At 37.6% G+C, this 26,375-nt stretch overlaps 1 protein-coding gene and 1 long non-coding RNA gene across 2 annotated transcripts; one reads left to right on the top strand and one right to left on the bottom strand.

Annotated features, from left to right (window-relative positions):
- Positions 1 to 477: 477 nt before the first annotated feature.
- LOC139189015 (uncharacterized) lies at positions 478 to 3,356 on the top strand. Its single transcript, XR_011572473.1, has 2 exons — positions 478 to 577; positions 2,314 to 3,356. It is a non-coding gene; the product is annotated as an uncharacterized lncRNA (long non-coding RNA).
- Positions 3,357 to 21,623: 18,267 nt separating this feature from the next.
- On the bottom strand, positions 21,624 to 22,046 carry LOC139188562 (uncharacterized). The gene has a single exon (XM_070806172.1). It carries the CDS (start codon positions 22,044 to 22,046, stop codon positions 21,624 to 21,626), a length of 423 nt encoding a protein of 140 aa, XP_070662273.1.
- Between the last annotated feature and the right edge of the window lie 4,329 nt (positions 22,047 to 26,375).

Genomic DNA, 26,375 nt, shown 5'->3' with positions numbered 1-26,375 from the left:
CAATCTAATAACTTGTTGAAAAACTGAGAGTTAATTAGTGCAATTCACGGTTAATTTGGGGCGTTGAGTATTCATAACTTATCGAAGAGCAATTGGAAATCATTTTGTATGCAAACAAGACATGTGTGGAGAAGAACCCCTTAGCTAGCCTTCCATTATCCATTCAACCCAAATTTGTTTAAAAATCTATTTAAGTTTTTAGTTTATTCGTTTTTACTTTCAACTTCACCAAACTCAAATCCCCGTTTTACTTTCTTGTTTTAAAATCTTTTGTTTACATTTATAACTTTGTTTCTTTTTGTTTTTGAGTCAGTTTAGAGGTTTTAGCAAGCCCTCCTAATCCCCGGTTTAGAACGATCCCTACTTACATACTTTGCTACAATTGTCAAAAAGAGGGTTTAATTTGAGTGTGCTTATATTATTCGCATCAATATGTACCTAATAATATGATTCTGTTTTACCTTTCCTTCCTTCCAGATGTACATATTAGGCTGTCAATGGTTGTTGCTATCTGAGCTGCATTAAACCTTGAACTTGGTGGCGCTAAGGACTTTAATATATGTTCGCTTTCCTCAAGGTTTGTTCTTTAGATATTTCGCATGCTTTCCTTTTCCCGAAGTTTTATAATTTGTACGATCATTTAATTCAATATGTTACTTGATTTTATGTAGAACTGTTGTGTACAAATGCCACCAATTCATCCCAACCCGTATCCCACAATTCAGACCTAAGTGAAGTTGCTCGATTCCTATCCTATCACATTTCCAGAATTCACAGTAATTCTCAATTAACCGTTACAATGAAAAGATTTAAAAGTCATTGTAAAAGATATCAACAAACGCATATTACATTCAACATAGAAATGTACAAACTCCAACCTAAAATCACTATTCGTTCAATCTTAATAGATGTGTCTTAATTATTAAAGACAAAAAAAGTAGAAATCATATTACCCACTGATGTTGGTCCTATGTCTTCTTGGTTTACTTCTGTTTGATTTTGTACTATATTTACTGAGTTCAATCGGGTTTGATAATTGGCACGTCGTCGCATTGAAATTCAAGCCCGTTGTGATGAATTCATAGATTGTCATCTTTGCCTTTATTGATTGCTCCTAATACCTTTGGTCTAGCTATCGAGAATTGTGAACATTTGTTTGTCTGAAGTGAACTTCTTCATTGCTGACCTACATTGAGAAATTGCCAAAGAAAATGAATTTTATTTTTGAAAAGAAGAAAAAATAAATCATCTATACAGAAGAGGAATAATGCAGATAAGGTAAAAACCTCTGACATATTGCTTCTATCAATTCCCTCCATACTTGATATGTTGAAATCCTGAATTGAAAAAATATATATATATATATTTGGAGGCATATATAAACAGACTTAAATATTCGTACATTTGGGATGATAAAGGCTGTTAGGTTTGCATTTGGCATTCAAAGTAAATATTAAACATGTTGTGCCATTGTCTACCATCTAACCAAATTAAGAATGACAAATATAAATACACGGTAATCACACCAGCAAAGCCTACAGTACATAAACAATGCAGAGCACAACAACAGCCTAGTAAACACGCAATAGAGGGCCGAAAACACAGATATACGCAACATGATGTATAACTGGCGAAAATTACATTTTAAAATTATCTGTAGAGAATTATACAGATGAATTAAAACCACATATTACTGATGATTATTCTTAGGGGTGGATCATTTAAACATATTAGAACGATTATCCAATTATTGGCTGGATGATCGAAAAATTTACCTCTGCACGGGTACTTGGATCTGCATTAAGTTTGATAAGCATCAGTTCACGTTCTATTTGTGGCTCCCTTGAGATGTCCTTGACCTGATAAAGCAGAATTATAAGTGAAGATAATGCAGAAACTACCAAAAGGTTTTACACGAAATACTAAAGACGTCCACTAACCTTTATCACATTCACCAACTTGTTGAGCTATTCAACAACCTGCCTCAACACCTTTTCAGTCCCAAACACAACTATGGTAAAGAGAGCCTTGTCCTTATTCAAACCAACAGCAAGAGACTCGATATTGTAACCTCTCCTGGCGAAAACCCCTGCTATTCGGTTTATGATTCCACTTTCATACCCAACAAACACTGAAATAGTACGACCCCTGATTCATGCCAATTTGCATATACAGTATTTCAATGTAAACATACACATTATTTGAAACGTTGATAGGAGCATATTTATGCGACTTAGTTAACATGTTTTCTTGCATTTACTTAGTTAGTTATTGCTTATAAGAGTGTTTTAAGCTATTTTCGTGTGTTTGTAGGTCCTAATAACTAAGTTGGAAAGAAAGTGCATTTTGGTGCAATTTGGAGCAATTTTGGGCCAAAATGGATTGCATGCATATGGACCAAGTGGGATGGACGTTTTTGGTGTTTTAAAAAGGGTTTCAACACATGCAAAAATCTGAATAATGAAGTTGAAGTGTGCAAGTGTGCAGATACATACACTTAAGGAACAATTTGAAAGGAAAAGAAGTGAAAGATGCCATTTGTTGGATTGCTTTACAAGATGTATTCACATTTTCAGCAACTACAAACATAATTGCAAGCTGAAATGATGCATAGCATGTGTGTAGAGGTGTAAAGTGGCCGAAAGTTGATGTTTGCAAGATGAAATGATGCAAAACATGTGTGTGAAAGTTGTCTAACAGCTAGTACATGTGGAAAAGGGATGGAATACAAGGCAAATGCATCAGAAATTGAAGAATAAAGGCACATGGACAGCTACAAAGGAGTTGAATTAGCAAAAGACGAAGGATTGCCTTTTGTTAAAGGCAAGACACAATGATAAAAGAGCATGTAAACTAGCTATTTTTGCATCATTTTGGTCTTTGTTTGTATTGTTTATTGAAGCCACTTGAGTGATTCTTTGCTTTAGAGCTTCTATAAATAGGGAGTGAAGGGAAGAACACTAGAGATGACACTACATCAAAAACACAATCAGCCACACCACCCATTCTCCATCCATTCTTTTAGCCAAACCCATCTACACATTCATACACTACATCACAAACACATTTTCAGCCATCTTTCTCTCTTTTGCCACACCTCTCATCCATCCTAAACACCACCATACCATCTCCCATCCATTCCTCCATACAAATACCATCCAAACCTGTCCCCAAAACCTTGTGCCGCAGCAAAGAAGAAGAAGGAGAAGCCTTGGACGTGCATGTCATTCAAGTTAGGATTGCTGGAACGTTTTAGGTGTTTTCTTTCCCTTGTTTTCAATGTTTAAATTCAATACTCTTTGTTTTGTGAGTATGAGGAACTAAACCCCCCTTGGCTAGGGGGGAATTCGAAGCCATGTTTATGCTTGCTATATGATTTGATTACTTCTAATTGCGTTTCATAAGTTGTGAATTCAATTTACTTATCTACATGAATTAAAACTGATTTGTGTATGTTGGTTGAGAGTGCACGCTTAATTTTCATGCATAAGTTTGATGCTAGGATATAAGGGAGTTTCACCTAATCGTTATGAACTTATATTCACAAGTAGTAAAGGTTGTTGATCACAATCGTGTTAAGTAAATTCTTGGCATGAGTTTCATGCAATTCATAGTAACGAGTGCTTCGCCAATGCTTATGATTTTCATAGAACTTAATGATTCTTGCTTGTATCTCTATTATGCAATTCATGTAGGGAACTTGTGGGGAATGCTTTGGGTTGTCGTATGCAATTCATCCAATTCAATAACTTAAGGAAAATCTGAGGGTTAATTAGTGCAATTCACAGTTAATCTAGGGTGTTGGGAATTCATGGTTTATCGAAAAGCAATTGGAAATCGTTTTGTATGCAAGTGTGACATGTGTGGAGAAGAACCCCTTAGCTAGCCTTCCATCCATTCACTTTTCTCAAATTCGTTTTAGAATCTGTTCAATTTACAAGTTTTGTTTTTGTTTTCAATTTTTGTCAAAACCAATTCCCCATTTATTTTAAAGTGTTAGATTAAGTAAAAATTAATTTAGTTTGTGTTTTTAAGGGTCTTGAGTCAAGTTATAACCCAATTTCGTCCAATTTAGTGTTAGGTGTCAAAACTGCCCAGAAAGTGTTTTTAAGGCAGTTTTGAGTGTTTGTTTGCTGTTTTGAGTCTTTTGGTTTGTTTTGGTGTTTTAAAGTTTAGTTTTGCATTCTTTGAGTCTAGTTTAGTGTTTTAAACTTGTTTTTACGTTTTTGAGTCAGTTTTCAAGTGATTTAGCAATCTCTCCTAATCCCCGGCAACGGCGCCAAAAATTTGATGCAAAATATATAAGCACACAAATTGAATGGCATGAAATTCGTAGGAGTTTATCAAGTTGTTTTGCATGAAATTCGTAGGAGTTTATCACCCATTACTTCTAGTGTTGTTCCTTGCTGTTTTAAGTGTTCCAAAAGTGCAAAACATGGCAGCTTGTGGCGTATGCTCCATGCAAGGACACCTTACGGACAAGTGCCCACAATTGATAGAGAATGGAAGTTAGGAGACCATCAATGTCGTGGGATTTGGCAACCAATACCAACCGAAGAATGACCCATTTTCTAATACTTACAATCCCGGTTGGCGTGATCATCCAAATTTCAAATGGCGAGAACCCCAACAAGGCCAACAACAAAGCACACTTAGGCAACAACCCCCGGGTTTTTATCAAAGGCTGTTTGCACCAACTCAACCCCAAGCACAACTTGCCCAAAACAAATCAGGTTCTTCTATTGATAATGATCAGATTTTTCAATTACTAACTTCTATGGCGCAGAGTATGCAAATTAAGGACAAGAGGGTGGACGAGTTAGAGAAGCAAGTAGGGCAGATTGCAGAGTTTGTGGGCTAATTCCAAGAGCAAGGCAAGTTGCCAAGTTCAACCGTTGTCAATCCAAGGGGAGGATTTGAAACTGCCAAGGCCATCATGCTAAGGAGTGGGAAAGAAGTAGGAACTGACCCACAACCATCTAAATCTGTCCCCAAGGAGGATAAGAAGTTGCAAATTGAAGAGGATGATCATGCCAAGGCCACGGCAAGGATTGAGCAATCCTTGCCGCAACCCCCTGCACCATCTCCACACCCCAATCCGTCCAAATCAGGTAAGAAAGGTCCAATTCCAATTAGTTCTAATGTTATTCCTCCAAACGTACCGTTTCCTAGCAGATTTTTACAAGCCAGGAACGAAGAGGAGGAAAAAGATGTTCTGGAGACGTTTAGAAAGATGCATGTCAATATCCCTCTCCTTGATGCTATAAAGCAAATCCCGAAGTATGCCAAGTTTTTTAAGAAGCTTTGTACAACAAAGAAACATTTTCGGGAGAAAGAAGTGGTACATGTAAGCGAGAATGTCTCTGCCATGTTGCAAAGAAAGCTGCCACCTAAATGCAAGGATCCCGGTAGTTTCACTATTCCTTGTGTAATTGGTAATACTCGTTTTGATTCTGCCATGTTAGACTTAGGTGCATCTATAAATGTCATGCCTTATTCCATTTATGCATCTATGAACTTGGGCGAGTTGAAAAATGATGGTGTGATTATTTAATTGGCCGATCGATCTAATGCCTCCAAAGGGAGTTTTGGAAGATGTTTTGGTGCAGGTAGACCACTTGATTTTCCCTGCAGATTTCTACGTGCTCGATATGGAGGATTCAGGCCACTCTCCACCATCACCACTCTTACTTGGACGACCTTTCATGAAAACAGCTCAAACCAAGATTGATGTGGCCAAAGGAGAAGTCACTATGGCATTTGGTGGTGACATGATTAGTTTTAAAGTTTCTGAATTTATTGAGACTCCTAATGTTGTTCGTTCTTGTTGTGCCATTAATGTAATTGAAAATATAGGGCAAGAATGTTCAACACTAATCAAGAAGAATGTACCTCGAACCACCATCGAGGAAGGAATTAGAGTGAACAACAAGGGGTGCACGGCTCCAACCTTGAAATCACCAAATCTGGCCGAAAGCACCCCTTGTGCATCTGTTCATTGTGCTGCCACTTCTTTGCCGTACATGGGTAAGCCATCTTCTCCACTTTCAATTCCCATTTCGAATAATAGGTTGTTACCTTGTTTGGTGCAGGTACCTAGGTGTATTCAAAGTGGTGGGAGAGTTCATGTTGATTTAGGGAAGCAAAGCACAAAAATCAGGAAGGATCATTATCCCCTTCCATTCAAATATCTAAAGCATGAAGTGGTTCGTAGGGCAGGTTGGAGAGGAAGCATCCCTGCATGTCGTGGGGTCTAATGAAGCCTCAAAGGAGTATCGTCCGACTGCAAGACGTTAAAGCAAGCGCTTCTTGGGAGGCAACCCATGTATTCAAATAAGGAAGATTTTTGAATCGTTCCATAATCAGTTTTGCATTTCTAAAAACCTTCCCTTTTCTGCAGTTTTATTTTGCCTTGATTATCATTTTTATTTGTTGCTTGTTTAATTGTTTTTTGTGTGGGTTTATTTTTGAAACACTGACAGTTATGCAAGGTATTTTTACATTCATAAAAAAAGAAAGGAACATTAAGCAGATAAATACAAGAGGGAGCCTTCACAAAGGCTGCTTAGGAGAAGTCTCAGTAGTCGGCCGAGCCTCAACAGTCAGCGGGGCCACAGAAGGAGGAGGTATCGGAGGTTGATCATTTGGAGCTTCACTACGCGGTACAGCCCTAGAAGACGAAGGCAAATGCTGTTGGAACAAACCCACAAACCTCCGATGATCAAGTAAAATCTGACCGTCAGATTCCTGCATCTGGTCAATTTTCCTCTTCATGTTTGTGGCATAGTTGGGTGCGAGCTTGTGCAACTGTTTATTCTCATGCTTGAGTCCTCTAATCTCCTGTTTGAGACTCATCACTTCAGCCGCCAATGATTCAACTTGACGGGTTCGAGCAAATAGGCGTTGGGCCATGTTGGACACAGAACCCGCACACTGCACACTAAGAGCCAGAGACTCCTTAACAGCCAACTCATCAGACCATCTGGAAAGCAATCTGTTATCTTTAGGAGTGACAAGGTTCCGGGCCACCACCGCAGCGGTCATGTCATTCTTCATCACCAAATCCCCAACGGTAAGAGGACTAGTAGGGGATATGAAGGATGGGTGCCATATGTTGTCTGGAGAAGGCGGGACTGCCTCTTCACCAAGGTTCAAGTCAAAACGACGGTCGGAAGGGCCAGACATTTTCAGAGGTGTTAAAGAAAGAAGAGGTCGGACAAGTCAAGATCGTAGAAGTGCAAGAAGGGAGTTTTCTATAGGCAGAAATTCAAGTGTGCTCTGAACGTCCTACGTACCTCTATAAAAATCAGCATGTGATGGGATTTCAGAGATTGAAGAGGCGAGTTCAGAAATCGAAGAGGCCAACTAAAAAAATCAAAGAGGCGCTAGCTTTCTCAAAAGCTGGGCTTGCTCAGAAACCACGGCCAATCTTCTTTTCCAGATTTGTCCGCACTTGTCACATGCAACCTCTGCACTCGACGGGATTTCAGAGATCGAAGAGGCAATTCTAGATATCGAGAGGCATCTGCTTTTCCAGACGTGTCAGCATCTGTCACATGCAGAGTAAGCTTTGCGGAAATCACGGGTAGTTTGTCGAAGCGCCGATTCCAACCATCTGCTTTTCCAGACGTGTCAACATCTATCACATGCAGAGTCAGCTTTGCAAAAATCACAGGCAGTTTGTCGAAACGCCGATTCCAGATATCGAAGAGGCACTTGCTTTTCCAGACGTGTCAGCGCCTGTCATATGCACACTCAGCTTTACGGAAATCACGGGCAATCTATCGACGATTTCTGGTGAAGTAGAAAGCACGTGAAGTTTACTGTTCAATCATCCAACGGTTGCCGACAAGAGTGAAAGAACAGTACCGGTTATTATTTCCTATAAATGTCGACCTTCACCCTCCATGGCAAGGCAGACATACATAACCTTCCGTCATCTCTGAGAATGCGTTTCCAACAAACCCTCTCGAGTCACTCAGTGTTCTTTATTCCTTGGGGTACCTCTGCAAACAACCCATCCAAAGCAAAAGTATTTCATATCATGAAGGTTGAAAGCAAGAGTATCTCATATCATGTTTTCTCCCTGTCCTTTTCCTTGTCGTTGTTTTAGGACAAGGAGAAAGTGAGTAATCAGCCAGCACTTGGTATCAATCTTTCGATCTAGAACCGACTGCCTGGAACCCCTTCTTGATTACTTACCTAGCCTTGCTCTTGAGTACTCATCTTCATCATCTTATGCTTCCTCTTCGTCTACCACATCTGCCTGGGGAACAGATAAGGAAAGTGAAAATGATACCTCGAAGCATGTGGAGACAATTTACCAATTCATCCTCAGCTAGGGACAAGGAGAAAGAAAGCAAGAGGTGGGCACTTGGAAAGATTGAAGAAAGAAACAGACCAACACCTTTACCTCGTGCCTGCCCGCCGTGCAGAAGAAACAAGCAGAGAAAAATGCAGACTGCACTATTAAATCATCCCAGCAGAAGGAGTCTGATTTGAAACCAAGGAACTCTCATATTTCTCGCTCAGAATTCCAAACCAGTTCGAGATCAAAGCTGTGGAAAGTCAACAAGATCATCTATCTCCAAAACCAGATTTGCGTTCTTAAACTTTACTCTGTCTGGTTTTTACTTTGCCATATTTGTCATGTTTATTCGTTAATTGTTTGTTTGCTTATTTGTTTGTGAGTTTATGCTTAAAACATTGAGGACAATGTTTGATTTAAGTGTGGGGGGGTAATCAAGTTGTTTTGCATGAAATTCGTAAGAGTTTATCACCCATTACTTCTAGTCTTGTTCCTTGCTGTTTTAAGTGTTTTTAAGCTATTTTGGAGTATTTTAGTGTGTTTTGACATAAAAATCCGAAAATCTCATAAAAATTTGAAAAATTGTTTTGAAAAAAACCAAAAAGAGTTGTTTTTGTATGTGTCTTAGGGTACCTTCCAACACAATGATGAGGATTTGGTTTTTAATTACATGATTGTTAAAGAGAGTTATAAACATGGGTGAACATTTGATTTACTCTTTGGTGTATGCTTGGTTGTGGTTATAATTTATGAATTCACATGCAATCATAAAGGAAAAATCAGTTTTGTAACATGCTTGAAAGAAGGAACTTAAATGTTCGCTACAACCTTGTGAGACTTGAGCCTAAACGTTTATTTGGAGAGTTAATAAACTGTGCATCATTGTTTTCTAAAGTCGTTGCATGATCTCATTATTCTTTGCTTGGTTGCTACTTAGAAGGCGTTTCATCATTTAGTTCCAAATGCTCCCTATTTCATTCAAAGCATGTTATTGATTTGCATAACACATATTCAAGATGAAGTTGTTTAGTGATCCAAGAGCCAAAAAGCCTATCCCATTCATTATATGTTTAAGTTTAACCGCGTTGAGCCTTGTTTAGCCTACGTTCTTTGTTAAACCACACTATCCTCACCTAGCCTAGATTAGGACCATCCATACCCTTGTTCTTGAAGCATAGTAAAGTATGACTCAAAATGAATTTCTTTTGATTAAAGTATTGTAGAAAACAAGTGTGGGGGAAGTGATTCTTGTGTGTGTGTGTGCCAAAGTCCTTAATAAGGCACGGGTCAGAAAAAAAAAAAAAAAAAAAAAAAAAAGTTGTGAAAATGTATGAAAAAGAGTTCTAAAGTGTTGTTTGTTGAAGAAATGGTCCAAAACATTGAATTCGGCCCTAAGTGTTGCTTAAATCTTCCATTTGTGTTAAAAGTTGATTTATGCATTCTAAAGTGAATTCTAAGTTTCGATTTCATTATTTTGCTTGCTATTGCTTTAAGAACGTTTGTTATCCCTATATTTCCTTTGTTAACCATTACCCCAAGCCCCGTTACAACCCTTGACTTCTATCTTGAGTGTGATGTGTTTCAATTTGTGGAGTTTGAATTTGGTATGAGCATATGGTGTCACTGGTTCTCCCATCTAAGTAGTAGCATTCCATTCATGAGATCATATCTAAACATGCTTAATAACTCCAGAAATTGCTTTCTTTGTAACACATATATGTGAGTGTTCGTTTTCATGTTTACATCAATCTTCTCACATGTAACTAGTGTAGGGTGTGTAGTCAAAAAATGTGTGAAAATAGAGAGTATCTTGTAAGGAATTGAGCAAATTCTCTAAGGCATGTTACTACATTCAAAACATCATTTTAATTGGTTAAATGTGAACTAGTAAGTGGTGACTGTGATTAAGTATGTGCTCAAGTGTGAAGATAACTAAAATCTGTGGGAATAATGATTTTTAACATGTCATGTGCATTGGAAATCCCTGAGGCAAATGTTGGAAGGTTTAGAATGTGTTTTGTTTACTTTGTTTTGTTTGTTTGTTTCGTTTTGCTCGAGGACTAGCAAAAGCTAAGTGTGGGGGAATTTGATAGGAGCATATTTATGCGACTTAGTTAACATGTTTTCTTGCATTTACTTAGTTAGTTATTGCTTATAAGAGTGTTTTAAGCTATTTTCGTGTGTTTGTAGGTCCTAATAACTAAGTTAGAAAGAAAGTGCATTTTGGTGCAATTTGGAGCAATTTTGGGCCAAAATGGATTGCATGCATATGGAGCAAGTGGGATGGACGTTTTTGGTGTTTTAAAAAGGGTTTCAACACATGCAAAAATCTGAATAATGAAGTTGAAGTGTGCAAGTGTGCAGATACATACACTTAAGGAACAATTTGAAAGGAAAAGAAGTGAAAGATGCCATTTGTTGGATTGCTTTACAAGATGTATTCATATTTTCAGCAACTACAAACATAATTGCAAGCTGAAATGATGCATAGCATGTGTGTAGAGGTGTAAAGTGGCCGAAAAGTGATGTTTGCAAGATGAAATGATGCAAAACATGTGTGTGAAAGTTGTCTAACAGCTAGTACATGTGGAAAAGGGATGGAATACAAGGCAAATGCATCAGAAATTGAAGAATGAAGGCATATGGATAGCTACAAAGGAGTTGAATTAGCAAAAGAGGAATGATTGCCTTTTGTTAAAGGCAAGACACAATGATAAAAGAGCATGTAAACTAGCTGTTTTTGCATCATTTTGGTCTTTGTTTGTATTGTTTATTGAAGCCACTTGAGTGATTCTTTGCTTTGGAGCTTCTATAAATAGGGAGTGAAGCGAATAATACTAGAGATGACACTACATCAAAAACACAATCAGCCACACCACCCATTCTCCATCCATTCTTTTAGCCAAACCCATCTACACATTCATACACTACATCACAAACACATTTTCAGCCATCTTTCTCTCTTTTGCCACACCCCCCATCCATCCTAAACACCACCATACCATCTCCCATCCATTCCTCCATACAAATACCATCCAAACATGTCCCCAAAACCTTGTGCCGCAGCAAAGAAGAAGGAGGAGAAGCCTTGGACGTGCATGCCATTCAAGTTAGGATTGCTGGAACGTTTTAGGTGTTTTCTTTCCCTTGTTTTCAATGTTTAAATTCAATACTCTTTGTTTTGTGAGTATGAGGAACTAAACCCCCCTTGGCTAGGGGGGAATTCGAAACCATGTTTATGCTTGCTATATGATTTGATTACTTCTAATTGCATTTCATAAGTTACGAATTCAATTTACTTATCTACATGAATTAAAACTGATTTGTGTATGTTGGTTGAGAGTGCACGCTTAATTTTCATGCATAAGTTTGGCGCTAGGATATAAGGGAGTTTCACCTAATCGTTATGAACTTATATTCACAAGTAGCAAAGGTTGTTGATCACAATCGTGTTTGATAAGAGCATATTTATGCGCCTTAATTTAGCTTGTTCTTATGCATTTGTAGTGTTTTTCCTTAGTAAAGTAGTCTTTTAAGCTAGTTTTATGTGTTTTCAGGTTCTAAGGGCAAAGGATGCAAAAGGATGCATTTTGGAGCAAAGTTGAGCTTGGAATGGATGTCATATGTTTGGAGCCAAGAGGATGGACGAAATTGAAGATTTGAAGATGATGTTTCCTACTTGAACAAGGTTTCCTAGTCGAAGTAGGAAAGCGCCTAAGTGAAGATGGAATTCTAGTTGAATTAGGATTCCTAGTTGAAATAGGTTTCCTAGTGAAATTGGGATTCCTAGAAGATGAAGATTCCTACTCAAACAAGGTTTCCTACTTGAAGTAGGAAAGTTAAATCCAAATGGCATCAAGTTTCAGCAACAAAGAAGTTTTCCAAGTCCAAGAAGGAAAAGGAATCCAAGATGAAGAAGGAGAAGAATTCCAAGTCAATGGAGGATTGAGACATGTTTTCCTAATGCTAGAAGGACTCCTAAGTGTTGTAGAACACAAATGAGAAGTTTCTAGAGTGTTCCCCTCCTTGCCATGAGTTTCCTACATTTCCTATCAGTTTTTGGGCTTTCTAGAAGCCTTATCCACCTTATCCCTATCCAGCCGCACCTAGGAGGCTTTTTCCTTTGCAAAATCTGATTGTTTAGACCTATTTCCTTGTGGATTTGGGTTATCCAAGTCCATATCTGATTACCCTAGGGTTTTAAGTGCCTATATATACTCCTATTAACCCCTAAATCAGAACACCACCTCTCACAATTCATCATTCACGCCAGAAACATACACTCACCTTTTGCCGCACCCTTGCACCACCATATTCCATAATTTCTGCCCAAAAACCATCCTAGCCGCACCACCCATCAACCTTAGACACCACCACACATCCCCCATCCATTCTACATCACAATTAACCCCAAAAACCTGTCCACAAGTTCTCTGCGTAGCAAGGAGGAAGGAGAATTCTTGGATGCACTTGCTGTCAAGTTGGAGCATTCTAGGTGTTTTCTTTCTTTGGATTTTAATGTTTAAACTTATTTATCTTTGTTTTGTACGCATGAGGAACTAAACCCCCCCTTGGCTAGGGGGGGATTCGAAACCATGTTTATGCTTGCTATATGATTTGATTACTTCTAATTGCGTTTCATAAGTTGTGAATTCAATTTACTTATCTACAAGAATTAAAACTGATTTGTGTATGTTGGTTGAGGGTCGACACTTAATTTGCATGCATGAATTTGATGCTAGGATATAAGGGAGTTTCACCTAATCGTTATGAACTTATATTCACAAGTAGTAAAGGTTGATGATCTCAATCGCGTTAAGTAAATTCTTGGCATAAGTTTCATGCAATCATAGTAACAAGTGCTTCGTCAATGCTTATGATTTTCATAGAACTTAATGATTCTTGCTTGTATCTCTATTATGCAATCATGTAGGGGACTTGTGGGGAATGCTTAGGGTTGTCGTATGCAATCATCCAATTCAATAACATTAGGAAAATCTGAAGGTTAATTTAAGCGGACCTAATTAACTTGGGGCGTTGGGAATTCGTGGTTTATTGAAAAGCAATTGGAAATCGTTTTATATGCAAGTGTGACATGTGTGGAGATGAACCCCTTAGCTAGCCTTCCATCCATCCATTTAAACCAAATTCGTTTTAGAGTCTTTTCAATTTACAAAGTTTTGTTTTGTTTTCAAAATTCGTCCAAAATCAATCCCCCTTTAGTTTCAAGTGTCAAATTAGTTAGAAATCCATTTAGTTTGTGTTTTTAGGTGTCTTAAGTCAAGTTAAAATCAATTTTCGTCCAATTTGGTGCTTAGTGTCCAAAACTGCCCAGATTGTGTTTTTAAGGCAGTTTTGAGTGTTTTGGTGCTGTTTTGAGTCTTTTGGTTTGTTTTGGTGTTTTAAAGTTTAGTTTTGCATTCTTTGAGTCTATTTTAGTGTTTTAAACTTGTTTTTACGTTTTTGAGTCAATTCCAAGTGATTTTGCAATCCCTCCTAATCCCCGGTCTAGAACGATCCCTACTTACATACATTGCTACAATTGATAAAAAGAGGGTTTAATTTGAGTGCTAGTTAATTTTCACATCAGTGTTAAGTAAATTCTTGGCATGAGTTTCATGCAATTCATAGTAACGAGTGCTTCGCCAATGCTTATGATTTTCATAGAACTTAATGATTCTTGCTTGTATCTCTATTATGCAATTCATGTAGGGAACTTGTGGAGAATGCTTTGGGTTGTCGTATACAATTCATCCAATTCAATAACTTAAGGAAAATCTGAGGGTTAATTAGTGCAATTCACGGTTAATCTGGGGTGTTGGGAATTCATGGTTTATCGAAAAGCAATTGGAAATCGTTTTGTATGCAAGTGTGACATGTGTGGAGAAGAACCTCTTAGCTAGCCTTCCATCCATTCACTTTTCTCAAATTCGTTTTAGAATCTGTTCAATTTACAAGTTTTGTTTTTGTTTTCAATTTTTGTCAAAACCAATTCCCCATTTATTTTAAAGTGTTAGATTAAGTAGAAATTAATTTAGTTTGTGTTTTTAAGGGTCTTGAGTCAAGTTATAACCCAATTTCGTCCAATTTAGTGTTAGGTGTCAAAACTGCCCAGAAAGTGTTTTTAAGGCAGTTTTGAGTGTTTGTTTGCTGTTTTGAGTCTTTTGTTTTGTTTTGGTGTTTTAAAGTTTAGTTTTGCATTCTTTGAGTCTAGTTTAGTGTTTTAAACTTGTTTTTACGTATTTGATTCAGTTTTCAAGTGATTTAGCAAACCCTTCTAATCCCCGGTCTAGAACGATCCCTACTTACGTACTTTGCTACAATTGATAAAAAGAGGGTTTAATTTGTGTGCTTATATATTTCGCATCAAACGTAAACCCAATTATCAATAAGAAAACAGAAATAAGCAGAAACCTGCTTATCAACAGACCTAAAATTGATTAATCATGTAGCTTTACAGCTAAAAAAGGGTACATACATAAGAAGCTGCACATGCAAAACCTCAACTCACAATTGAGCAAATTAAAAAAAAAAAAAAAAAAAAAAAAAAAAAAAAAAAAAACCCACATCAAAATTCACAAACTTGATACAAACTCATGTCATAATACAGTTGAAATACAAAACTATGCAACTATCTTACAATTGGGCTTTATAAAAAGGTGAGACTAAACCCAAAAGAACAAAAAATCCAGCAGTAAAATCAAACTAAAGAATCAAACCCAAGGAACAAAATCAGAAAAAAAATAATAATAATGGAGAAATGGAGGTGAAAAGAAACGTATTGGGATCTTATGAAGAGGGATCTGGGACTTGAAGTAGATGTGATCTCCGAGAAGAGTGAGAATTGAAATATATGCTAATCAAAAGTCCAAGCAACTAATGAGGAAATTTTCGAGCAGTGCAACCATGTAAATCCATGGAATTTTCAAAGCTTCGACACTATAGTCCCAATCATTTTCACGAATCTACAAGGAACAAAGAAAATGAAAAGAGTGAAAAATCAGAACTGGATGATAGGAGCATATTTATACGGCTTAGTTAGCTTGTTTTCTTGCATTTACATAGCTAGTTTCTGCTTATTAGAGTGTTTTAAGCTATTTTCGTGTGTTTTCAGGTTCAAATGACAAAGTTGGCAAGAAAGTGCAATTTAGAGCAGTTTTGGGCCAAAAATGGATAGCACATGCATGGAGCAAGGTGGATGGACGTTTTTGAAGTTCAAGAGGCTAGGAATATGCTGAAGAGATGAAGAAAATAACGTCAAGACAAAGAAGATAAGGAATCAGCTAAAAGGAAGGAACATTATCCAAAACATTATCCAACCTTATCTTATCCAAACTATCCTTATCTTATCATAATCTTTTCCTAACTTAATTCCAGCTACAAGGGGGGATCAATTTCACATTAAATCACCTAAATACCCCTTTCTAGAAGCCCTATTCCTGATCCTAAGTGGTGCCGCACCCTCTTATACTTAGCTCCTAGTTAATCTGCTAGATATCCCATTCTAGAAGCTTTGTGCCGAATTCCCTAGTCCTATTCCCCTAGGATTGTGTAATCCTTCTCCTCCACAACTTTTGTGCCGAAACCCTAGCCTATAAATACATATTTTCTGACCACAATTTCGCACAACACACCATAGAGAAATAAGAGAGAAAACTATACATGAGTGCCGTAGGTTTTTGAAGGTGTTTGGAGGCTTATGAAGGAGAAGGAGAGCCTTTGTGTTGTGCCCTTGCACCCAAGGATTGTGCCAAATCTGCCATTGGAGTGCTGGAGCGTTTCTGGGTTCTTTCTATCCTGAGTTTTAGTCCAATGTTTAGTTTAATTTGGTTTTCAATTCTGAAGAACATGTGGAACTAAAATCGTTTTAGTTAGAGGAGAATTCAAAGCCATGAATCGTGAATGCAATTTACTTATCTGTTTGATTGATAATTTGTTCTTGTGTGTTGATTAAGGAGGCCTACTTAGTTTGCATGCATGAATTTGATGCTAGAATATAAGGGAATTTCACCTAATCATTATGAACTTATATTCACAAGTAGTAAAAGTCACTAGTCACGATCATGTTAAGTAAATTCCTGGCAGAAGTATCATGCAGTTCATAGTTATGAATACCTTGCCAATACTTATGATTTTCATAGAACTTAATGATCTTTGATATGTATCTCTATTATGCAGTTCATGTAGGGAACTTGATAACAATAATTTGGTTGCGCCGCTGAGTCCAATTCAATGAATTTAGGAAAATCTTACAGTTAATTTGTGCTTCTCACGATTAATTTAGGACATTGCCATTCATGGTTTATAGGAAGAATAATTGGAAATCGATTTGTATGCATATGTGTCATGTGTGGAGAAGGACCCTCTATGTGTCATGTGTCATATGTGTCACCTTAATTTCGTGCAACCTTTACTTAGTTCTGCAACTTTTTAGTTTTAAGTCAATTTTCGTCCAAAACAAACCCCCCGCCAGTGTGTCGTGTTAGTTTAGTTAAAATTCGTTCAAACCAGTCCCCATTTAGTATTTTGAGTCTTTTTAGTTTAATTTTTAGTCCAAATCACCCTCTAGTTCTTGTTTTGAGTCAATTTAACTTAGTTTTGTGTTATTTTAGTCAGTTTAGCTTGTTTTGAGTTATTTGAGTCTAGTTTTCAACTTTTAAGTTTAATTTGTGTTGATTTGCATCCCTAACTAATCTCCAGCCTAGAACGATCCCTACTTACGTGTACTACAACTATCTTAATAGGGTTTAATTTGTGTGTTAGTTTTTACCACATCACTGGACTTGGGGATTTTACGTGTCTCTGTAGATGCCCAATGATGCGAGAATTACTTGACACACAAATTAAACCCTCTTTTTGACAATTGTAGCAAAGTATGTAAGTAGGGATCGTTCTAAACCGGGGATTAGGAGGGCTTGCTAAAACCTCTAAACTAACTCAAAAACAAAAAGAAACAAAGTTAAAAATGTAAACAAAAGATTTTAAAACAAGAAAGTAAAAGGGGGATTTGAGTTTGGTGAAGTTGAAAGTAAAAACGAATAAACTAAAAACTTAAATAGATTTTAAACAAATTTGGGTTGAATGGATAATGGAAGGCTAGCTAAGGGGTTCTTCTCCACACATGTCTTGCTTACATACAAAATGATTTCCAATTGCTCTTCGATAAGTTATGAATACTCAACGCCCCAAATTAACCGTGAATTGCACTAATTAACTCTCAGTTTTTCAACAAGTTATTAGATTGGATGATTGCATACGACAACCCAAAACATTCCCTACAAGTTCCCTACATGAATTGCATAATAGAGATACAAGCAAGAATCATTAAGTTCTATGAAAAACATAAGCATTGACGAGGCACTCATTACTATGATTTGCATGAAACTTATGCCAAGAATTTACTTAACGTGATTGTGACTAGCAACCTTCACTACTTGTGAATATAAGTTCATAACGATTAGGTGAAACTCCCTTATATTCTAGCGTCAAATTCATGCATGAAAATTAAGCGTGCACTCTCAACCAACATACACAAATTAGTTTTTATACGAACGGATAAGTAAATTGAATTCACAATTCAAGAAACGCAATTGGAAGTAATCAAATCATATAGCAAGCATAAACATGGTTTTGAATCCCCCCCTAGCCAAGGGGGGTTTAGTTCCTCATTATTACAAAACAAAGATAAACAAATTTAACCATTGAAAAACAAAGGGAAGAAAGCACCTAAACGTTCCAACGATCCATGTTGGATAGCAAGCGCGTCCAAGGACTTTTCTCCTTCTCCTTGCCGCCACAACAAGGTTGGAATGATGTTGAAGGGTTGGTTATTTGGAGGAATGGATGGGAAGGGGTTTAGATATGTAGGAGAGGCAAGGAAAGGCTTGGAGAATGGTTAATTTCTGGATGAATTGAATGAGGTTGCTGCATGGTATTTATAGGGAGAGGATGGACTTGTTTAAGCACAAATTTCTGGTGGAATGGGTAGGTAAACTCACGGAAATGGTGGAGAATTGTTGTTGGGGTAGGTTTTGAGTCATCCACTCACATGTCATGGTGAGCTAAGCATTGCATCATCCACTCACATGTCATGGTGAGTTAAGCATTGCATCATCCACTCAAATTTCTGGTTGCTTTTAAGTAAAAGCCACGGCATTGAGGTTTTTGAGTGAAGTTTTGGCCAATCCTTCTAGAAACCTATCCCTTCTTGCACTTTGTATTTGTTTCACCAGATTTTTAGCATGTTCATTTGATGTTTTCACTTCAAATTCGTCCAAACTCCTTGCTCCATGCATATGCACTTCATTCCAAGCCCAATTTTGCTCCTAAAAGCTCCAAAATGCTCCTTTTTGCATACTTTGACAATAAAACCTGAAATTGCACGAAAATGACTTTAAACACTAAACTAACTAAGGAAAAACAACATAAATGCATGAGAACAAGCCAATTAAGTCGCATAAAAATGCTCCTATCACCCAACAAATGGGTAATTGAGATAGAGTGAGAGGAAGATCAGAGCTTACATGAAAGTTGCTGGTGCGGTTGGATCTGAGTGAATTAGTGGGAAGAAAACTCCTTTGTATTTATGCTGGTACGGTTGGAAGAAAACTGCAGTTTCCTTCCATTACGCGTGTTCTTCTCGCACGGTAGTGGGAATAAACTGCTTCTACTATTTTGTTAATTTATTTTTTTATGACAAAATTATCCTGGCTCTTTTGTTTGTATTATTTTTAGCTAGTTATGGATTTTTTTGTTTAAGGGGCTTTATAGTCCAATTATTTTTGGTGAAGCCTTGAGACACCAAACTCTCATTCTGGCTTTCTAATATTAAAGATAATATTAATAATTATAATATTTAATGAAAAATATTTAACCATTTGAAAGGGATCAAGGCATGCCTTGGTAAAGGTATCATCCAATAGATGAATGTTTTTATCTCTTAATCAATCAGTATCTTAGGTTTTATATAAACTCACATTAGTATAGCCGTGAGAGAAATAGAAGAATTAAAAAACAGAGAAGAGTTTTTCTCTAAGGTCTTTTATTCTTTGTTAGTCAAATTTCGAGTCGTGTCTTGAGAGTACATAATATATGAAGTTCACCTGAGTCCGAAGATTGAAGTGTTTCGACTTCGGATTATAGATTGTTGAATCATGGGAGACAGACGCTTACCGAACTACAAGCACAAGAGTAGGGGTGAAATTTTATCTTTAGGACATTGCATTTATGCAAGCCTCAATCTCCAAGTTTGTCAGTTTTTCTAACTTTCTCTCTAGTTGTTTATATTAATCTTATACATAATTGATGTTGTGAATCTCTTTGTAACTATTATTATTGTAATTCTTTTTGTTATTTTCATATTTTCTATTATTACTTCAACAGCTTAAATCATAAATTGGCAGGTAAATACACAATCTTCAAGACAGTATGCATGGAATGCTACTAATTTGAGTTATTTTATAAGAGATACAAATTATAAAGTCAAAGCAAACACTAATTCTCTGAACCCTGGAAAACCTTAACTATGCCTTTTAGTCAAATTTCTTAACAGTTAATACTCTAGAAAAACTGTTAACTGGAATTTAATTTATAAATTGACTTGGCTAGTAAAAATACTTTTAACTTCCGCCTTTCCAATAATCTTACTGTCTCCTGTTTGAGTCCTCAAATAGGTATAAGGGCAAAGATGCGGATCAAATCCTTGGTATAAGGGCAAAGATGCGGATCAAATCCTTGGTAAACAATGGAAGATAGTTTAAAATGATTTGATGATATTTGAAAGCAAATATGAATTCAAGAAACCAGGCTGCTGCTGAAGAATGTGACAGTAAGTGATTCAACAGTACTGAGTGACCGCAATTGAAAGAAGAGCATTCCCTGCACCGCTCACACACATATCCAATTTCAAAGGGGATTAGTATACCAAATGTGATCTACCAGATCTTAAAATCTAGAAGTGATATTATTAGCTTAAAAGAGCTGAATAATACTTTGTGCTGACGATTCTCCCTCACAAACTCTTTAATGGGATCATGCTTACAACCTTAGAACTAATCTATTTCAAAGACCGATCTACCAAGTTATCAATCGCTCTAGAGTAATGTTGCAAGCTGTGCCCAAACAATTTCTCTGTCAGACCATTACTAATTCAGAAGGGATATTTCATTGTGTTTTTATTCAATGTTTGAGTAGTAACGAGCGGTCGAGCATTGTAATAACCAAGGAAGAAAATATCGGTAATATCGGAAATATCGGTAGTCCGAAAACACGGAAATATCGATGGAAATATCGGGATAATATCGATATCGATAAAAATTACATGGAAACCACGGAAATTGTAAGAAAAACTTGGAAATTTTTATTGAAACTTTGCAGGATATTTATTTAGTCAATTATCTATTAGTTTATCACAAAAAATTGGAAGGAAATGCATTGCATGATGGATTTAACTGATTTAAGTTGATTATATAGCGAGCTGGCAAACATTGTAAGTGTAGAAAATATGTAGTAATTAATGAAATAAGTTTAAACACACCATAATCATTTATATATAATGAATTAGTACAATATTTTACACTTTATACATTGTATGGTAAGATACATGAGCGACTTAGTATCACATAGAGTGAACGTGGTGAGTAGTTCAAAAGTAGATACTTGAAAAGAAATTAATCAAATTTTAGTATGATGTAATTATTTGGACTTGATTTAAAATAGAAATTTATCATATATAATATATGTAACTGAAAAAAAAAAATCAAATTTTAATATGATGTAATTATTTGGACTTGATTTAAAATAGAAATTTATCATATAGAATATATGTAACTGAAAAAAAAATAATCAAATTTTAATATGATGTAATTATTTGGACTTGATTTAAAATAGAAATTTATCATATACAATATATGTAACTGAAAAAAAATTAATCAAATTTTAATATGATGTAATTATTTGGACTTGATTTCTCTTTATACATATATTCTTCTTCCTATTTTCTAGTATTTCAGTTTAGTAAGTGATTTTAAATTTCGGAGACGAAATTCTTTTAAGAGGGGTAGATTGTTACACCCACCCCAATTTAAATTGTATTTTCACTAAGTTTGAGTTTATCTTGCTTTTAAAATTATTTTTAGATCTTAATAGGTGTGCCCAGGGGGCCCACCTTGCTTTTGTGTCCCCGTCTCTCTTTTCTCTCAGATCTCTCTTTTCCCTCACTCTCTCATCTCTACCGTGCTCTCTCTCTGCACTCTCTGCACTCTCTCCTTCTTCCCGTGAACCAACTCACACGCCACACCCTCACTTCCACACCACTTCAACGGCGACACCTCCTCATCGCTCTCTGCACTCTCTGCACTCTCTCCTTCTCCCCATGAACAACCCTCATTCTCCCTCTTCGCCCTCTCTGCACTCTCTGCACTCTCTGCATCTCTGCACTCTCTCCTTCTCCCCGTGAACAACCCACACCCTCACTTCCACACCACATCAACGGCGACACCACCTCATCGCCATCTCCGTCTCTACGTCTCTGTCTCTGCCTCGGTCTCTCCGTCTCCGTCTCTGCCTCGGTCTCTCCGTCTCCGTCTCTCCCTCGGTCTCTCCCTCTCCATCTCTGCCTCGGTCTCTCCGTCTCCGTCTCTCCCTCGGTCTCTCCGTCTTCGTCTCTCCCTCGATCTGGATCCTTCTTCTTCGATCTGGTTTCTGGATCCTTCTTCTTCGATCTGGTTTCTGGATCCATCTTCTTCGATCTGGTTTCTGGATCCCTTTCTCACCTCCCGGCGGCGGCGACGACGACGAATATCGCGATAATATCGCTAATATCGGTAATATCGCGATATTAGCGATATTATTGCGATATTTTAAAGATATTTTATTTTTACTAAAAAAAATATCGCGGGGTCAAAAAAACGATATTATCGGCGATATTTCGCCGATAATATCGATATTTAATTCCTTGGTAATAACTATCACGGCGACGATTCTGAACAAAAAGCATGGCCCAAAATGCATTGGTAGATAACCAAAAGATGGGTGCGTATCTGAACATGCTATGAAAATCTAAATAAGAAAGTACCACAGGGCTTAAAACTTCAACACAAGACTGATTTCCGGGAATTAGCAATGTAAGTGAGTTCCGTTCAGGTTGCTATGAAAAAAAATTCATTTTAGAAGTGTTCTTCATCTTCATACTCCATGTTCCCTAGTTCCGTCCAGGTTGCTATCTTCATTTTCTCTTCATCATAAAGTTTTTCAGTACCAAAGTTTATAAACTATTACCTTAGATCAAATTGAAAATCTCATCCTTTCACGCGACTATTGAATACTTATAAACTCGAGGCCAAAAACTAGTTTTGCACGTAAAATGAAATTGGTTCAGGGGCAAACTAGAGGTTCTTCATATCAAATCCTTTGCATCATTTCACTACACCTGACCATTATTCGTTTCTGACAAAGGCAATTTACAGCCAAAGAAACCCTTCTCAGTTTCCCTTGTATAACTAATGCTAATTTCTTATTTCAGCTTCGAATCGCTTAATGTGATCAAATTCTCATATCCGCTTGATTCTCCCAAACTTAAGGTTCATCAATGGAGTTGAACATATCTACTCTTTCTTCATTTGAAGAGTTATTTCCTATCCAGTTTTAATTTTCGGATGCGAATCGAAACAATTTCAACCCGCATTGCCTACTCAAGCTACCACAACAAACAACAATACCAAAATTTGATCAATGGAAAGTTGGAAATGCAATCAAATCAAGAACAACCATGACAAACCCATCTTGTATTAGGTACAAGATTTTTATATGGCTCTTTGATACTTCTGTAAGGCTCTTCACTGCTAAGTAACACAACTGTCAATCAACATAGAGAGAGAGAGAGAGAGAGAGAGAGAGAGTTTCATCTGAGTCAAACAAGAAACATCTCTGACGCGTTCTCCGGACGACCCCGACGCGGCAACGCTTAACAACGACCATTTGGACAACACCTTCTTTTCTTCTCATTTTACACCTTAGGTTGATTTTTAAAATATGTCATCAAGCTTTAATTTTTTTCATTGTACGCCATAAGATATTGAGACTCCATTAGTTTACGTCTTTGATCGAATTGATTTTTGATGACATACTGAGCGTGAGCTTTTTAGAGCAACTTCACCGTGTGGAGTAGCCCAATGGACCGGCTCCAGAACAAGGGGCAATAGCCCCAGCAATCATGTCCAGCCCATGTGGGCGATTGCACAGAAGGGGGCCCGAGTGAGAGGTCCGACGAGAATTGGTGGCCCGAGAGCCCGAGGGGCCAGGTGACGCCAAGGCGATATCAGCCTTAATATAAAAATATAAAATATTAATAAAAAAAAGTAAAAAATTTAAAAAAAATGTAAAACCCAATAGGCTTCTAACTCAACGGCTCTCGCCAGAGTTCGTCGCCAAGGCTGATGATACACTCACAGAAAAATGGCAGAGACTAAACCCAAGGGTTTCAACTCGAAACACAAAAACCAAAGAATAACTCAAGCAATTGAAGTAGGGCAATAACCTCACCTAGGTTTGAGCAATGGAAGCTTGAAGCTCTCGGCTTCAATGGTGGATCACCCAAATGGTGCTCTAATGATGCATGCAAGGATATATTCGAGTTCCTCTCATCCAAAGGATTGAGATTTCAAAGTTTGTTAGTTTGATTTGCTTCGGTTTCGAAGAAGAGGAAGGATGAGAGCTCTCTGTAGAAAGAGAATGAGAGGGTCGAGAGATTAAAGAGAGAGAAAGGTTTCAGAAATGAGGGGGAAGGGTTGCATCGTAGAGAGAGAGAGAGAGAAAGTGTAAGGGAAATGAGAGAGAGGGCTAGGTGAGGGAACTGTTCAAAGTAAAAGAAATCTCACAAGTAATTATTTTGTATTATTTTATAAAATAAAAAATACTAATATTTTATTGTCTATTATCATGGCTATTCAGTGTAGGGGTGAAGATGTTAAAGGCAGTTACTATTCATTAAGATAGTTACTGTTCATTGGAGGCTATTTAATAATGACTTGTCCTAGGGGGCCTTTACAACAGTGGAGTTGCTCTTACATGAGCTAACATGTTAGTCACATTTGCATCATGTTCAAATAAAAACTCATAAAATTAATAAATGATTAGATACTTATAGAAACAAAAGATATAAATTGATAGAATTTTAATACATCGGAGTGCAATGTGAGAAAAATAGATGTGGATGCAAATTTTCTCCTCTTCAATCTTGGACGATTTTGCACCTACAAAACAACTAGCACCTTAGGTTAAGGCCAAGAGCCTCACGCGCCCACGATGAATGGGGGGGGCTTTGGCCGAAGAACCTCCGATGCCAAAGTTAGAATTTTAGAGAGAAATAGTGTTTAGAGTATTTGTGATTTTTTGTGAGAGAGTTGGAATGAATTTTTGGTGAGAATATGTGTTTATTTATAGAGTTAGGGTTTGCCCTATTTGAATAATAGTAGTCAGCCATAGGGTTTTTGTGGGGGTTAATTTCATGTTTAATTTGCCAATTTATTGGCTAATTAAATATGAAAATAATAAATGGGTGGTTATAAAAATGAATGATTATTTTAATAAGGAAAATGGGAAAGATGAGGATGTTATGGAATGTTTGAAATAAATGGCTAATTGAATAAGGAAAAAATGAGGTAAAAACATATATGAAATAGGTTTTGAATTGTTACCCATTTTGGGTACTCCTGACTTGGTTGATGGATGATTCTCCACTGCTCGCGTGTAGGAGACCCGGTATGCCTCCAGGGTATTTTTGTCCTATTTTGTCCAAAAATCCACGTGTCGCCTAGTGAATATTTTTGGCTCCACAAATGCCCCCACACCTGTTGGGCTGCTCGTAGGAAAGGGCAGCAGGTGTAGAGATCTTCTTGCTTTAGGAAACGTAAGATTGCTTCTTATTTTGATGTTGATTCTCTCTTTAATTGGAAATTAGGCCCTTCTAGGAAAGGGAAATAAACTTCTCTCAAAGCCTATTTAAGTCCACCTTAAGTGGGTTATTAAATCAACTTTGGAGAGCAATTTATTCTACCCCACAAGAGAGAGAAAGTTAGAGGATATTTGTTCCCCCTCCTCTAGCAATCTTCTACATCTTGCCCGTGTAAAGGACCGTCTTTCGTTGATTTCTTCATCTTCTCCGTGCTGCACCGATGTAAGAAAAATTTAATTTTTCTTGCCTTCTTCTTGGATTAGTGCTATTGCGGGGCAGCCATCGGGGTGATGCAGTACGTCGGCTAGCAGGGGCCAGGAGTTGGCTCGGCATGGGCCGAGGAGATGTTGTGGCAGGGACCACTGCTTGGGCAGACTTGGCTTGGCTTGAGCCAAGGGCAGCTTGTGCGGCTGGGGTCGCGGATTGTGGCGCTGGGGCGCAGTGCTAGGCGAGCCGCATGGCTAATGTCCTTTGGGCTCTTGGACTTGACTCGGGCCAGGCTGGCGATTGAGAGAAATGAGGAGATTGCGGGTCTCATGGACTGCTGGAATGTTGGGCATGCAGGCCTTTTGCCTGCTGGAATGCTGGGTTGAGCTCCCCTGCTGAGTACCATGAATGTCGTTGGCTGCTTAGTCTTCTTTGCTGAAAGAAAGGTGGGCTGCTCCAGAAAGATGAGGTAAAGAGGATCAAGGCGGATGCATTGGCTCGTTTGATCGCTGTCGTGGAGCTTACTATGAATGAAGATGGAAAGAAGAGATCTTCCCCGCCTGCTCATGAGATGCCTAGTTAAAAAAAAACTGAAGACTTTTTCTGCTGCTCATGAGGGTCCGCTTGCTACCGAAAGGTATGTGATTGACATGACTTCTTCTAATGGGAAGAAAAATAAGGCTGCTAGATCTGAGCATGTGGCGTCTTCCATGTTGAGAATGGCTAGTACAATTTTGGATAAGATTGCTCAGCGTAAAAGTTTTATCATGCCCCCATTGCCGAAGTCTGTACCAGGACGTTCTTTGGGAGCCAAGTCCGGTTCACCTTTGTAGAGACTTGCTATTATGAAGAGTGGTAAGGTGGACTCTGCTGCTAAAGTGGCGCCAAAGCCTGCTCCCTTTGCTGCTG

Source organism: Malus domestica, chromosome 10 (assembly GCF_042453785.1).
Source record: "Malus domestica chromosome 10, GDT2T_hap1".
NCBI lineage: Eukaryota > Viridiplantae > Streptophyta > Magnoliopsida > Rosales > Rosaceae > Malus > Malus domestica.
The sequence above is the reverse complement of the archived record's forward strand: the minus strand, read 5'-3'. Positions and strand labels throughout refer to the sequence as shown.

Excerpts from the sequence above, each read along its gene's own strand:
- LOC139188562 (XM_070806172.1), bottom strand. The coding sequence starts at position 22,046 with ATGGATCCAGAAACCAGATCGAAGAAGAAGGATCCAGAAACCAGATCG.